Source organism: Mandrillus leucophaeus, unplaced genomic scaffold, assembly GCF_000951045.1.
Source record: "Mandrillus leucophaeus isolate KB7577 unplaced genomic scaffold, Mleu.le_1.0 Scaffold400, whole genome shotgun sequence".
NCBI classification, from domain to species: Eukaryota; Metazoa; Chordata; class Mammalia; order Primates; family Cercopithecidae; genus Mandrillus; species Mandrillus leucophaeus.
The window spans coordinates 1,703,766-1,717,472 of NW_012104255.1; the positions used below are offsets into that span (position 1 = coordinate 1,703,766).

At 40.5% G+C, this 13,707-nt stretch overlaps 1 protein-coding gene across 1 annotated transcript in view; it reads left to right on the forward strand.

Moving 5' to 3' along the window:
- HUWE1 (HECT, UBA and WWE domain containing 1, E3 ubiquitin protein ligase) overlaps positions 1 to 13,707 on the forward strand; it is a 152,855-nt gene that overhangs the window by 91,271 nt on the left and 47,877 nt on the right. The window contains exons 30-42 of the mRNA XM_011991999.1: positions 951 to 1,167; positions 1,744 to 1,866; positions 2,740 to 2,977; positions 3,715 to 3,945; positions 5,556 to 5,678; positions 6,184 to 6,279; positions 6,862 to 7,131; positions 8,141 to 8,293; positions 9,750 to 9,877; positions 10,088 to 10,169; positions 11,779 to 11,955; positions 12,616 to 12,775; positions 13,045 to 13,403. Coding sequence (XP_011847389.1) covers positions 951 to 1,167; positions 1,744 to 1,866; positions 2,740 to 2,977; positions 3,715 to 3,945; positions 5,556 to 5,678; positions 6,184 to 6,279; positions 6,862 to 7,131; positions 8,141 to 8,293; positions 9,750 to 9,877; positions 10,088 to 10,169; positions 11,779 to 11,955; positions 12,616 to 12,775; positions 13,045 to 13,403 — 2,357 coding nt within the window. The remainder of the gene's footprint in view (positions 1 to 950; positions 1,168 to 1,743; positions 1,867 to 2,739; positions 2,978 to 3,714; positions 3,946 to 5,555; positions 5,679 to 6,183; positions 6,280 to 6,861; positions 7,132 to 8,140; positions 8,294 to 9,749; positions 9,878 to 10,087; positions 10,170 to 11,778; positions 11,956 to 12,615; positions 12,776 to 13,044; positions 13,404 to 13,707) is intronic.

The following is a 13,707-nucleotide window of genomic DNA, read 5'->3' on the forward strand; positions in this document are numbered from 1 at the left end:
TAATTTTTCAATGTTTTGAGGCTACATGTTTCATCTGGGAGTTTTTTCAAATTGTCACAAATCTCCAAAATTTTCAATGTATTTGTTGAAAAAAATTCACACATAAGTAGACATCTACAGTTCAAAACCTGTGTTGATCAAGTGTCAGCTGTACTTTGATTCAGACCTAGCCCTTCTTGTCTCTGGATCATGGTGAAATAACGTTTATTTTTAAAATGCTATGGCAACATTTTCATTTATGATTTTAAAAGTATATTTCATTGTAGAAATATAAAAACATAAAATATTTAAAGAGAAGCTGGAAAGCATTCAGTTTTTTATGTGTTTTCTTTTACATATGCTTGTATTTGTGTGCTGCCTTTTCTTTGTTCAATTATATATTGAAAAGCATCCTATGAAATTGAAAAATTGAGATGTCCATAATCTGCCTAATACCTTAAGAAGCTACTTGTAACAATTTTCATGTTTTTCCTAGTTTTTTTTTTTTCCTCTGGGACTACATATTTTTTGTTGTGATCAGACTGTGTATATTGTCAGTGATCTTTTCTTATCTAAGTGGTTAATCGGTTTTGGCATTTTTAAAGTTCTTTGTAGGCATTTTCAGTGACTTCATCATCCACTAGATATCATTTAACTTAAATAGTGCATGTTGCTGTGTTGCTTCTACAAATGTGGTTTCAATTTATGTTCCTCTAACAGTATGAGTGCTTATTTGTCTTTTACATTTGATATCTATTGAGTGGCACATATCTGTCTCCTACCGTCAAAAGTGGCATTTGTTCCTTGTGGGACTTCCTTTTTGGATCATTGAATGTAGAACAAATCCAAGCATTAACTAGGGGTTGTAGGAGGAAGTGGTGAGTCATAAAAATATGTTAATGGTAATGTGTCCGTTGTAATTAAACTATTCTGAGAATACTGTACAGTCTTATTCTGACTTCTGGTTCCAGCTTCCTCCAGATTAGGCCGAGCACTTGCTGAGCTATTCGGACTTCTTGTTAAACTTTGTGTGGGATCTCCTGTCCGTCAGAGAAGGAGCCATCATGCTGCCAGCACCACTACAGCACCGACACCTGCCGCTCGATCAACAGCCTCAGCTCTCACTAAGCTCTTGACTAAGGGGTTATCTTGGCAGCCCCCGCCATATACACCTACTCCCCGATTCAGGTGAAGTTCAGCTTGAGATTGAGGGACTAGAAAGTTACAATAAAAAAAAAAAAAACATGTAATTTGTTCCTATACTACTTAAAATGGAGAGTGAGCCACTGAATTTGAGAACTTGGAGGTCCTTTGTTTACCGTAGAAAATGCAGTGTAAGTTACTTGTCTTGGTTGTACCAGTATAGAACATGGGTGATATTTTAGGTATTTACCATCAAACTGTATTTCAGTAGTCTTACATAGGTAGTATCCCTTATCCAAAATGCTTGGGGCCAGAAAGTGTTTTGAATTTTGGAATTGTTTGGGTTTTGGAATATTTGCGGAATACTTATCAGTTGAGCATCCCTAATCTGAAATGCTCCCGTGAACATGTCCATTGAGCGTCACGTCAGCAATCAAGAAGTTTCAGATTTTGGAACATTTTGAATTTTCTGATAGGGATACTCATCCTGTATTCTTTAGTAGGTGGGAGGTGTCACTTCAGTGTGTAAATTTTACTCTTGCCTTTTACATGAATTTCCTATTGCTTCTGTGTCTGCTTTACAGAAGGTTAAATTTTTGCCTTTTTGTTTTCCACCTTCAGGCTGACATTCTTCATCTGTTCAGTTGGTTTCACATCCCCAATGCTGTTTGATGAGAGGAAGTATCCCTACCACCTCATGCTGCAAAAATTTCTCTGCTCTGGAGGCCACAATGCTCTTTTTGAGTAAGGATCAAGTTGCTTCACAGAGGAGCATTTCTTGGAGTTTGGTCTTTGCTGTGTGCCTTCCCAGCCCACTGTTTTTAAGTACCCTATCTTGTAACAGTGGGATATATAGAAATAGCCATTGGTTGTATCCTTCAGTGTTCTGGGAAGTAGCCATGTTTGTCTCCATTTACCTTGGAGGGTAGGATTTAGCCTGCCCTGGAGTTGTGTTTATAAGGGTCTCTGCTTTTTCTCGTGTGGCTTCCGGTTCCCAGTATGGGTTTTTAAAATAGGTTTGTCTTTTTCTGTTGTTTCTCTGAATATAATTTTTCTGGTTTTCTTGGTCGGATGATTCCAAGCTGAGTTTCATAGGTTTAGGTTTTTTTTTTTGGGGGACGGAGTCTTCTCTGTCGCCCAGGCTGGAGTGCAGTGGCACGAACTCAGTTCACTGCAAGCTCCGCCTCCCGGATTCATGCTGTTCTCCTTTCTCAGCCTCCTGAGTAACTGGGACTACAGGTGCCCTCCACTACACTCAGCTATTTTTTCTGTATTTAGTAGAGATGGGGTTTCACCGTGTTAGCCAGGATGGTCTTGATCTCCTGACCTCATGATCCACCCGCCTCAGCATCCCAAAGTGCTGGGATTATAGGCATGAGCCACCGCGCCCAGCTAGTTTAGGTTTTTAAGACACTGAAAAGTAAAGGAGGGGAGGTGGAACAAAAGAAAAAAAAAATAGTGTAGCTGAAGACTGTCGGACAGATTGGACATAATAGCTCTAAGAAGATGGGACATGTAGTGCCAATATAGAGATTGGGGGCCTTTTAGATGTAAACCCCCCTTGCCAGGGTAAAATACTAATATTCTATCTGTCTACTTTTCCTTATTTGAATTTAGAACTTTCAACTGGGCTCTGTCCATGGGAGGTAAAGTTCCTGTTTCTGAGGGATTGGAACACTCGGACTTGCCTGATGGCACAGGAGAATTCCTAGATGCCTGGCTTATGCTGGTGGAGAAGATGGTGAATCCCACCACGGTGCTTGAGTCTCCACATTCACTGCCTGCCAAATTGCCTGGAGGTGTCCAGAACTTTCCCCAATTCAGTGCACTCCGCTTCCTTGTGGTAACTCAGAAAGTGAGTATTCGGTATTCTAAAATCAAAAGAAATTTCTCATGCTAAGTAGTTCCCATTCTGTTTTGTCCTGCTTAATGAAATAACATGCTTATTTAAGAACCATTGGATCCAGCTCCCAGATAGGGCTGCCTTACGTAACGGAATGTAGACCATTTGAGAATTCTCCGTGATAAACATTTGAACTGTAAATTTCAGATTGGTACTTGCATTAGGCCGTTCTTGCATTGCTATAAAGAAATACCTGAGACTGGGTAATTTATAAAGAAAAGATATTTAAGTGGCCTACAGTTTCTGCAAGCTTTAGAAGCATGGTGCTAGCATCTGCTGGGCTTCTAGGGAGTTCTCAAGAAGTTCACAGTCGTGGCGGAAAGTTCAGTGGGAGCTTGTGTGTCACGTGGCAGGAGCCAGGAAGTGGAGAGGGTGCTACACGCTTTAACTCATTATCATGAAGACAACACTAAACAATGAGGGATCCACCCCATGACCCAAACACCTCCAGCATTGGGGATTACAATTCAACATGGGATTTAGGCAGAGCAAATATTGCAAACTATATCACTACTTCAGGTTGAGTAAAATGCCTCTTCTCTGTGCCTCCTTAGACCTTCTTATGTTGGCCAAGGATTTTGTTGTTAGTACTAGTTGTGGAAGGACTGTTCCATAGGTCTTTAACTTAATCTTTCTGAGCTTTGAATTGAGGCAAAATGATTATCACACACTTTTCAAATTACTTATAGGCAGCCTTTACTTGCATCAAAAACCTATGGAACCGGAAACCTCTGAAGGTATATGGTGGACGAATGGCTGAATCCATGCTGGCCATTCTGTGCCACATCCTCCGAGGAGAACCTGTGATTCGAGAGAGACTAAGCAAGGAGAAAGAGGGGTCTCGAGGAGAAGAGGATACAGGGCAAGAGGAAGGTGGCTCCCGCCGGGAACCTCAAGTCAACCAGCAACAACTGCAACAGGTAGGGTGCTGGCCTCACACTCCAGGGTCCAGACTTTGCACCCAGTGGAGTGTGATGCTTATGGATCTTCTAAGCTCACACACCACTAAGTCCCTGATCACATTAACCAGGAGACAGTTTAAATTTGCTCCTTCCCTTAGTATTTATTTTTTTTCTCCTGAGGAAAACTTGGAATATAGTCCTGATGCTCTGCACAGGTAATACTCCTCTCAAGCATGTTGATGAGTATTCTCAGTAGCCTCCTGCTGCCTCGGTGGAGGCAAACTGTCCTCAGTTAACTTTCTGGTTAACCGGTAAAGAGAATGGATATTGTGAACCAGGTTTATTCTCCAACAAGAGCTTTCTGAAACTTTGGTCATGGCCGGGTGCGGTGGCTCAAGCCCGTAATCCCAGCACTTTGGGAGGCCGAGACGGGCGGATCATGAGGTCAGGAGATCGAGACCATCCTGGCGAACACAGTGAAACCCTGTCTCTACTAAAAAAATACAAAAAACTAGCCGGGCGAGGTGGCGGGCGCCTGTAGTCCCAGCTACTTGGGAGGCTGAGGCAGGAGAATGGCGTAAACCCGGGAGGCGGAGCTTGCAGTGAGCTGAGATCCAGCCACAGCACTCCAGCCTGGGCGACAGAGCAAGACTCCGTCTCAACAAAATAAATAAATAAATAAATAAATAAAATAAAATAAAATAAAAAAAGAAACCTTGGTCACCTACAAAACTTTTGTTTTCACTTGCAAATAAAATGTATAAGGGGCATTTTAAAACTTGAGAGGCTAGAAAGAGGGGAGGGGAAAGGCACGTAAAGTCCTGCCACTTCCATCTCAAAGAGCATTTTAACGTTTTCTTCCTGGAGTTTGTATGTATGTGTGTTAGCTTTGTGTTTAGAGTCCTGTTCAAATCTGTCTACTATATACACTTGTCCCGTTTTTTAGTACTCTCCTTACCAAATTTGGAAAATACAAGACTTTTAAAAGGCATTCATAATTTTATCACACAAGATAGTCATTGTCTCCTTTTTCAGTTTTGTGCCTAATTTTTACATCATTAACATCAAGCAATATGTATACTTGTATTGCTGTTATCAAGAACTTTTTTTTACTAATTGGTCATTATTTTATTGTTGGATGCTAATTTTCTTACAGTTTGATGTTTTAACACTGTGTTGTATAGTTTCCTTATGTACCAATCCTTACATACATCTCCTGATTATTGCCTGGTAGTAGAATAACTAGGTCAGTTTTTCAGGCACTTGGTCTGTTACCAGTTTGTTTTCCAGAAAATTGGGACCAATTTATACTTCTTTGTATGAGTCTCAATCTTTTAATTATAATAATTCTGTTAATCATAATAACCATGCATCCCCCCCCCCCAACTTTTTTAGAGAATGAAATTGAGAATCTTCTTGGCTCCTTACCCAATGTGTAGCTTAGAATGTTATAGAAGCACCAAACAGAAAGGATTGTTCATTTTACCTAATTGCCCTAGCTCATAAATGCTCTCAGCTCAGGTGAAGTTAGAAAAAGTTATTTCCATCTTGGAAAGGTTCCTTCCTTTTAAAAATGTATTTGGATTTCTCTTATTATGTGATTCTGAGCCCTTGCATTCTTTATGTAGCTCATGGACATGGGCTTCACAAGGGAACATGCCATGGAGGCACTGTTGAACACCAGCACCATGGAGCAGGCCACAGAGTACCTTCTAACCCACCCCCCTCCAATCATGGGAGGAGTTGTTCGGGTAAGTTGGCTCAGGAGCAGTGATTTTCCAGGATATTGGTTTGACTGCTGAAGTCCTTTTTCCCCTTATTATTCTGTCATTGGTCTTCCTTTCTATAAACTGCTTCTCATTTTCAGACATGTGCATGCCAGTATTTTCTTTTCATAATAACAGAAGTTTTCTATCCCCTAGCAGTACAAATTACTATACTTTGTTTTCAGAAGAACCCTCAGTCACAAAACAATAGAAGAGGCACACTTTTCTAAGATGTAGAATAGATGGTCACATTGAAGCCCCCTTTCTGTACTTAATTTTACATGTGATTTTCCTCATCTGTTCTTGTTTGTAGTAACCACATAAGCCTGATTGGTTTTGACTTATACAAGGGCAGCATTTTGAGCCCTTTCCTCTCTCTTTAGCTTGAGCACAAGATGTCTGATTGATTCCCTGTGAGTTGCGGTGGTCTCGTTGGGTTTCTTTGTTTTGAATGTGTCTTCTCTCTGGCTATTCTCTTAATACTCTGTAGGATCTCAGCATGTCTGAAGAGGACCAGATGATGAGAGCAATTGCTATGTCTCTGGGACAGGATATTCCAATGGATCAAAGGGCAGAGTCACCTGAGGTAACTATAGGACACTGCATCCTAAAGGGCATGGCATATGAATCTTAGTATTCTGTGAACATTGTGCTGTAATTGCAAAGTAATGATAGAATTCAAATCTAAGGGAATACCTGAGAAGAGTGCTAATCCCAGCTTTGCCATCTGTCATTGAGCTACCTTATATTGACCTGAAGCTTTAAGGGAGACAGATGAAGCATTAATCTTTATTGTCAAATAAGAGACCCAAAGTGTACTCAGTAATGCCATTAGGCTGAACTTGGCTGTATATTCCTAGGTGACAGTTACTTTAATTTTCCCTGCTGGCAGAGAATATAGAACAGTGTCTAGAAATGATTTTGCAGGAGGTAGTATAGAATGCTAGAAATGACTTGATAGTAGAAGTTGTTTGAAGCGTCCCTCCCTTCTACCTTCCCTGTCTTGCCTTAAACTTTGTGGCTGCCACACCCTGGATGAAAGTATCAGCTGCTTGAGGAGAAGGTTGAGGGTATTTATATGGTAGAGCAAATACATTCTCAGAGTCTCTCTTATCTTTCCTCCTTCACCTCTCCTGTGTACTATTCACACTTCCTTCCCTGCTTCCAGGAAGTTGCTTGCCGGAAGGAGGAAGAGGAACGGAAAGCTCGGGAAAAGCAGGAAGAGGAAGAGGCTAAATGTCTAGAGAAGTTCCAGGATGCTGACCCGTTGGAACAAGATGAGCTCCACACTTTCACAGATACTATGTTGCCAGGCTGCTTCCACCTTCTTGATGAGCTGCCAGACACGGTATACCGTGTGTGTGACCTGATCATGACAGCAATCAAACGTAATGGAGCAGATTATCGTGACATGATTCTGAAGCAAGTAGTCAATCAGGTGAGCTCTCAAGTGGTCAGAAGAGGGGAGTATGTGAAGTGGTTTCCCTGCCTGTGTCAAAACCTAATTTCTGAAAAATCAGCATATTTTCATTCTACCTGATAGGGGTATATTCTCTCTTTGGATTATTTCAATCTGGTAATCCTGAAACAGTGTATTAACTACATCACACACACAAAAATGTCTTTAGAAGGGAAAAACAAAGCTCTCCTTTTCTACTTTTCTCTTAAAATGTCCAAAATGTGCCTCACCCTTGAGTCAAGTTCGTCCCCTGGACTAATACTGAATAAATGTTTTTTCCTGTGTAACAGCGACTTGAACAGCTGAGTCCCCATTCTGATGAATACTTGTGACCTGATATTTGTCCTCTTTTTCTTTTCTCTCATTATGAAATTACTGTATGCTAATTACAGAAGTGGGATAAGAAAGAAATTACCTTAAATCCCCACACCCAGATAGCCAGTTAACATTTCTATTGTATTTAAGTTATTGGAATCTTGTTTTATATAATGGTTCATTCTACAAGCAGGGAAAGAAATAAAAAAAAAGGAAAACTTTTTTCTGAGCTTTGTAAAATAGAACTTTAATGCACGAGAACACAAGTAAAGGAAAACTGGATAAAACTTTTTTTCACAGAAAGTTTTAGTGTCTATTTTTTAACAATAATTCTGAGAGATAATGAAAGATTACTGATGGAAGTATAAGTTGATAGAACCTTTTTGGGTTTGACTGTATGCACCAGGAAGTTTTAAAATATCATTTCCTTTAACTTAGATTTTAGGCTTCTTATAGTCTAGCCTAATAAAGTAATTGTTTAGTGGTGATCCTTTAGTAACATACATCTTTTGGTATAGATTCTAAATCCCTATGGTAAATATGTTAGATTTACCTACCTTTCTTCAGTGGATGTGTTGGAGGCGGAGGGAGTATTTTAAAAGACTGAGACTATTTTCAGAAACCTCATCTTGCTCTGAGGTTCCATGACTTAAACCTTTCTTTGTTCTTCTAGGTGTGGGAAGCTGCTGATGTATTGATCAAAGCTGCTCTTCCCCTGACAACAAGTGACACAAAAACCGTGTCAGAGTGGATAAGTCAGATGGCCACACTGCCCCAGGCCTCCAATTTGGCTACTAGAATCTTGCTTTTAACGCTACTTTTTGAGGTAAGTTTTAGATCTTTGGGGCCCGGTAATTCATTTATGAAAGAATTACCAAACACTTACGATATATGAGGAATTGAAGACGATAAAGAGAAGAATAAGGCATGAGTCCTGCATTTCGTGAGCCCCGTTTCTGATAGGCTAAAATGCACATAATTACGTATAAAAATACAGCATTCTGTGTTAGAGTGATGTCAACAGTTTTATCTGGGTTTAGGAAAGTCGTATGCATCACTTTGGATTTATGTGAGAAGAGCTTCTGAGAACAAGCATTAATTGAATTGAGTCGGAATTGTGAGGTGGTAGTTTAAAAGAAAAGTATTTAAATTACTAAAAGAGCTTGGTCATAGAATATTTTTGCTCTGAGGAAACTTAACTGGCAGCCACATAGTAGAGTAGGGTATGCAAATTGAATGTGGTCAGTATTGAGGTAATAGGCATTAGATGGAATCAGATTCCTCTCTCTTTTCCTTGCCTATTTAGTCAGCAGATTATTTGAGGCAAGAGAGTGGTTTGGGCAAGACCTGATCCAACCAACTAGGAGGCAGCTGACCTTGGTCAAATGACTTCAATTGTGGCTCACTATTTTTAAAACCTGAACTTAATGAAGTGAACCCTTTACATACTCAGGAGTTAAGTCCAATATAAGAGTCAAACTGTGTAACAGCTGTCTTGGGGGTTTCCTTTATCATGGAAATGATAACTCTTACTGTAGCACTTTGTAAAGAGATACTTGTGGGAAAGGTTTCAGAGTACTAAAGAGAGAATCATTCATGGACCCCCATCTAAAACAAATCACAAGTAACAGTCTTGTATTTTCTTTTAGTATTTTTTCCTGTTCATTTAAACAATTGGGATAAGACTGTATAGAAAGTTTTATATTCTTTTTGTTAAGTATTACGACTATTTTCCCATTTACTATGCACATTACTCCATCTTTTGAATGTTCTCTAATTTATTTAAATGATTACCTATCCTTGGACATTTACTTCCAGTAAGTTCCTGTTAAAAGTAACACTTTAGTGTAGCCCCAGTAAGACGAACCACTAACTGCGTTTAATTATTGCATTTTCCTTGAAAGATTATAAAATTTCTCTGTAAATCTAAAGCTTTACAACTTCAACACCGTTAGACTGCACAACTTAGGTGACAAACCGTTTCCATATTAAGCATATACTAATATGCCAGGCACTGGGTACCTTATATTAATATATAGATGAAACCTCAATCATCACAATTATTCTGAAGGTAAAAATTATTTCCTCTGACCCATGAGGAAACCAAAGCCTAGAAAATTTAACACATCTTAGATTACACAACTGGTAGATGCTAAGGGGTAAAATTTGAATTCAACCAATTCTATTATTATTTACCCTTATGTTCCCCTATCCCATGCTAATCTTTGATACTGAGTAGAAATTAGTATCTGGTTGTTTTGTTTTTCCCTTTGATCTATCAGGAGTTGAAGCTACCTTGTGCTTGGGTGGTTGAATCGAGTGGCATCCTTAATGTCCTAATCAAACTCTTGGAAGTGGTTCAGCCCTGCCTCCAGGCAGCCAAGGAGCAGAAGGAAGTCCAGACCCCAAAGTGAGTGACCCTATATCTTTCCTAGTTTCATTTCTATTTCCCTGGGACATGGGCCTGAATCAGGCACTCTTCTGGGGCATGTATGGGGCAAATTTGTGGTACTTCTGTAGTTTTAAAATTATAAAGGAAGCACCTAATGAAATTAAGATATATTTTCCCAATTCGTGCAGGTTTCTTGCTTGCCCAAAACAGATCATTTTTCTTTTTTAGGTGGATCACACCAGTGTTGCTCCTGATTGATTTCTATGAAAAGACAGCCATCTCCTCAAAAAGGAGAGCCCAGATGACTAAGGTGTGTAATGTAGTATGTATGATTGCAGGACGGTTTAGCTTCCTGAGGCAAGAGTAGACCAGAAGAGAATATGAGAGAGTAGTGAAGAATGTAGAAGTCTCTGACCAATGTATAAATCTCTTTAGGGATTTTCATAGCTAGGTTTCTCTTCTGAATAATTTACTGTGGAAGTAAATTTTGAAGGAGCGTGCTATCTCCAGAGGAGGAGTGGCTTTTCTGTTATGTAAAGGACTGAGTATACAGCAATCCTTCCAAAAAGCAAACACTCCTTAGATCAAGATTATTGTGCCACATCATCTCACTACGTTCTTGGAAACAGGATTTTTGTTTCAGTACATCTCAGGTGGACATTCCCCTTTTAGGGAAAATCAGTGGAAACAAAAGGAAAGTAGAAGATGGCAAGATAAGGGACTGTAGATAGTTTTTTTGTCTAGGAAAAGTACCTTAGTCCGTTTTGCTGTTGCTGTAACAATACCACGGACTAATTTATAAACTATAGGCTGGGCACTGTAGGCTCACGCCTGTAATCCCAGCACTTTGGGAGGGTGAGACAGGTGGATTACTTGAGTTCAGGAGTTGAAGACCAGCTTGGGCAACACATGGTGAAACCCCATCTCTCCAAAAAATAGCCAGGCGTATTGGCGTGTGCCTACGGTCCCAGCTACTCAGGAGGCTGAGGTGGGCCTAGAGCCCGGGAGGCAGAGGTTGTAGTGAACCGAGCCGAGATTGCTTCACTGCACTCCAGCCTAGGTGACAGAGCCAGACCCTGTCTCCAAAAAAAAAAGATATTTAGTATAAACTGTACAAGTTTATTTGGCTCATAGTTCTAGACGCTGATCTAAGGGACCACATCTGGTGACAACCTTAGTGCTGCATCCTTCTGTTGCGGAAGGTGGAAGAGGAAGAGGTGTCCAAACTCTCTTTTATTTTATTTTATTTTATTTTTTGAGACAGAGTTCCACTCTTTTTGCCCAGGCTGGAGTGCAATGGCGCGATCTTGGCTCACCACAACCTCTGCCTCCCGGGTTCAAGCGATTCTCCTGCCTCAGCCTCCCGAGTAGCTGGGATTACAGGCATGCGCCACCACCCCAGCTAATTTTGTATTTTTAGTAGAGACGAGGTTTCTCCATGTTGGTCAGGCTGGTCTTGAACTCCCGACCTCAGGCGATCCACCTGCCTCGGCCTCCCAAAGTGCTGGGATTACAGGCGTGAGCCACCGCGCCTGGCCCAAACTCGCTTTTATAACCAACCCAGTCACAATAACTAACCCAGTCCCTGGATAATGACATTAATCCATTCGTGAGGGACAGAGTCCCCATGACGTAATTATCTTTTATTAGGCCCCACCTCCCAACACTGTTAAATTAGGGATTAAGTTTTCATCACCTGAACTTTAGAAGACAGGATTTTAAACGTGTAGCTGAGAGACTAAGGAATGTGAGAGTAAATGCATATGAAAATTTTTCTCTTGGTTTTTAAAATTTATTAATTGTCCAGTATATTTCTTTTTCCTGGTTGAGTTTTAGCAGTGAACACTGATGAAGTTACTATTTTTTCTAATAATCAACCTTGAAAGGAATACAAAGAAACTTTGTACTTTTATATTCAGTACCTGCAATCCAACAGCAACAACTGGCGCTGGTTTGATGATCGCTCTGGGCGTTGGTGTAGTTACAGTGCAAGCAACAATAGCACTATTGATTCTGCCTGGAAATCTGGAGAGACAAGTGTGCGATTCACTGCAGGCCGAAGAAGATACACTGTCCAGTTCACTACAATGGTGCAGGTACATGCTCACTCACCAAGCTTGTCTAACCCGTGGACCACAGGCCACATGTGGCTCAGGATGGCTTTGAATGCAGCCCAACACCACACATTGAGGTTTTTTTTGTTGTTCTTTTTAGCTTATCAAATATCGTTAGTGTAGTTTTTATGTGTGGCCCAAGACAATTCTTTTTCCAGTGTGGTCCAGGGAAGCTAAAAGATTGGACACCCCTACTGTAAACTTTGTCAAAAAGAGGGGTGTTTTGGTTTTCTTCTTTATGAACCAGCATTCCTAACGTGTTATGAGGAGGAGAGTTACCATACCTACTTAGGTATAGATTTCAGAAAATTGAGTCTTCCTAAGGTCATTGATTAGACCTTGAGTCTGTGGCAATTTGATACTGTCCCTCTTAGAAATGATTTTAAGTGTTTAGTCAAGGGCTAGGGAGTGGTTAAGGATGGTATTTGCTCTGTTGGAAGGTTTACAGTTCATTATAAGGCCTTGTGTATGCCACTTGCCTTCTGGGGACTTTCAGGTTTTTTCTCTGTAAATGATAAAGGTGAGATAAATTGCCAGAGTTCCTTCTGTTGTAGCATTTTATCTGGGAGATGTCCCTCCCCTTCCCCACCTTTATAATTCCTTTTTGGTAGAGGTTTTTTTAATGTCTGTTTGAATTCCTAGGTTAATGAGGAAACAGGGAACCGACGCCCTGTGATGCTGACTCTCCTCAGGGTACCTCGGCTGAATAAAAATTCAAAAAACAGCAATGGACAGGAACTAGAGAAGACGCTGGAAGAAAGCAAAGAAATGGATATCAAACGTAAAGAAAATAAAGGCAACGGTATGTACCAAGAGTGTTTTACCTAAAGCTAATGTGCCTTTGTGGCTTAAGGTCTGGCCAATTTCATTGCGAGTTATTTTCATCAGCTTGATTAACAGATTAAAGATACATAGGCCTCCCTTATGCTTTTTCATCTGGTCTTAAAATTGGTATTTGGCATGCTTCTCTTAATAGGACCCAAGTGCTTGGCCAGTTACTTAGGAGGGAGGCATGGAAGGAAATAAACGTCAAGTTAAACTGTCTTAAACTGTTATTTTCCCATTTCATAGATACCCCTTTGGCCCTAGAGGGTACAAACACTGAAAAGGAGACAAGCCTGGAGGAAACAAAAATCGGGGAGATCCTGATCCAGGGCTTGACAGAAGATATGGTGACTGTTTTAATCCGGGCCTGTGTGAGCATGCTGGGAGTCCCTGTGGACCCAGATACTTTGCATGCCACCCTTCGTCTCTGCCTGAGGCTCACCCGGGACCACAAATATGCCATGATGTTTGCAGAACTGAAGAGTACCCGCATGATCTTGAATTTGACCCAGAGCTCAGGCTTCAATGGGTTTACTCCCCTGGTCACCCTTCTCTTAAGACACATCATTGAGGACCCCTGTACCCTTCGTCATACCATGGAAAAGGTGAGTGTGTTTTGTATCAGATTCTGGTTTAGCTTTACATCATACCTTTGTTCTCCTTGGTCTGAGAACAAATAGACTTCTGGTTCTTCTTACATGTCTATAGCTGGATATGTATACTGTATACTCCGCCCAACAGAATTTTCCAATTCTGTGCTTGGGAGGGATGATCCTATTGCTAGAAAGTCCTCTCCAGCAATCTGGATTTCTTTTTTTTTTTTTTTTTAATCTAGGTTTCATTAACCAAGCCAAAAACTGTTAGTAAAGAACTGGGATACCTTCTCCTAAGTTCATACCTTCAAAATCA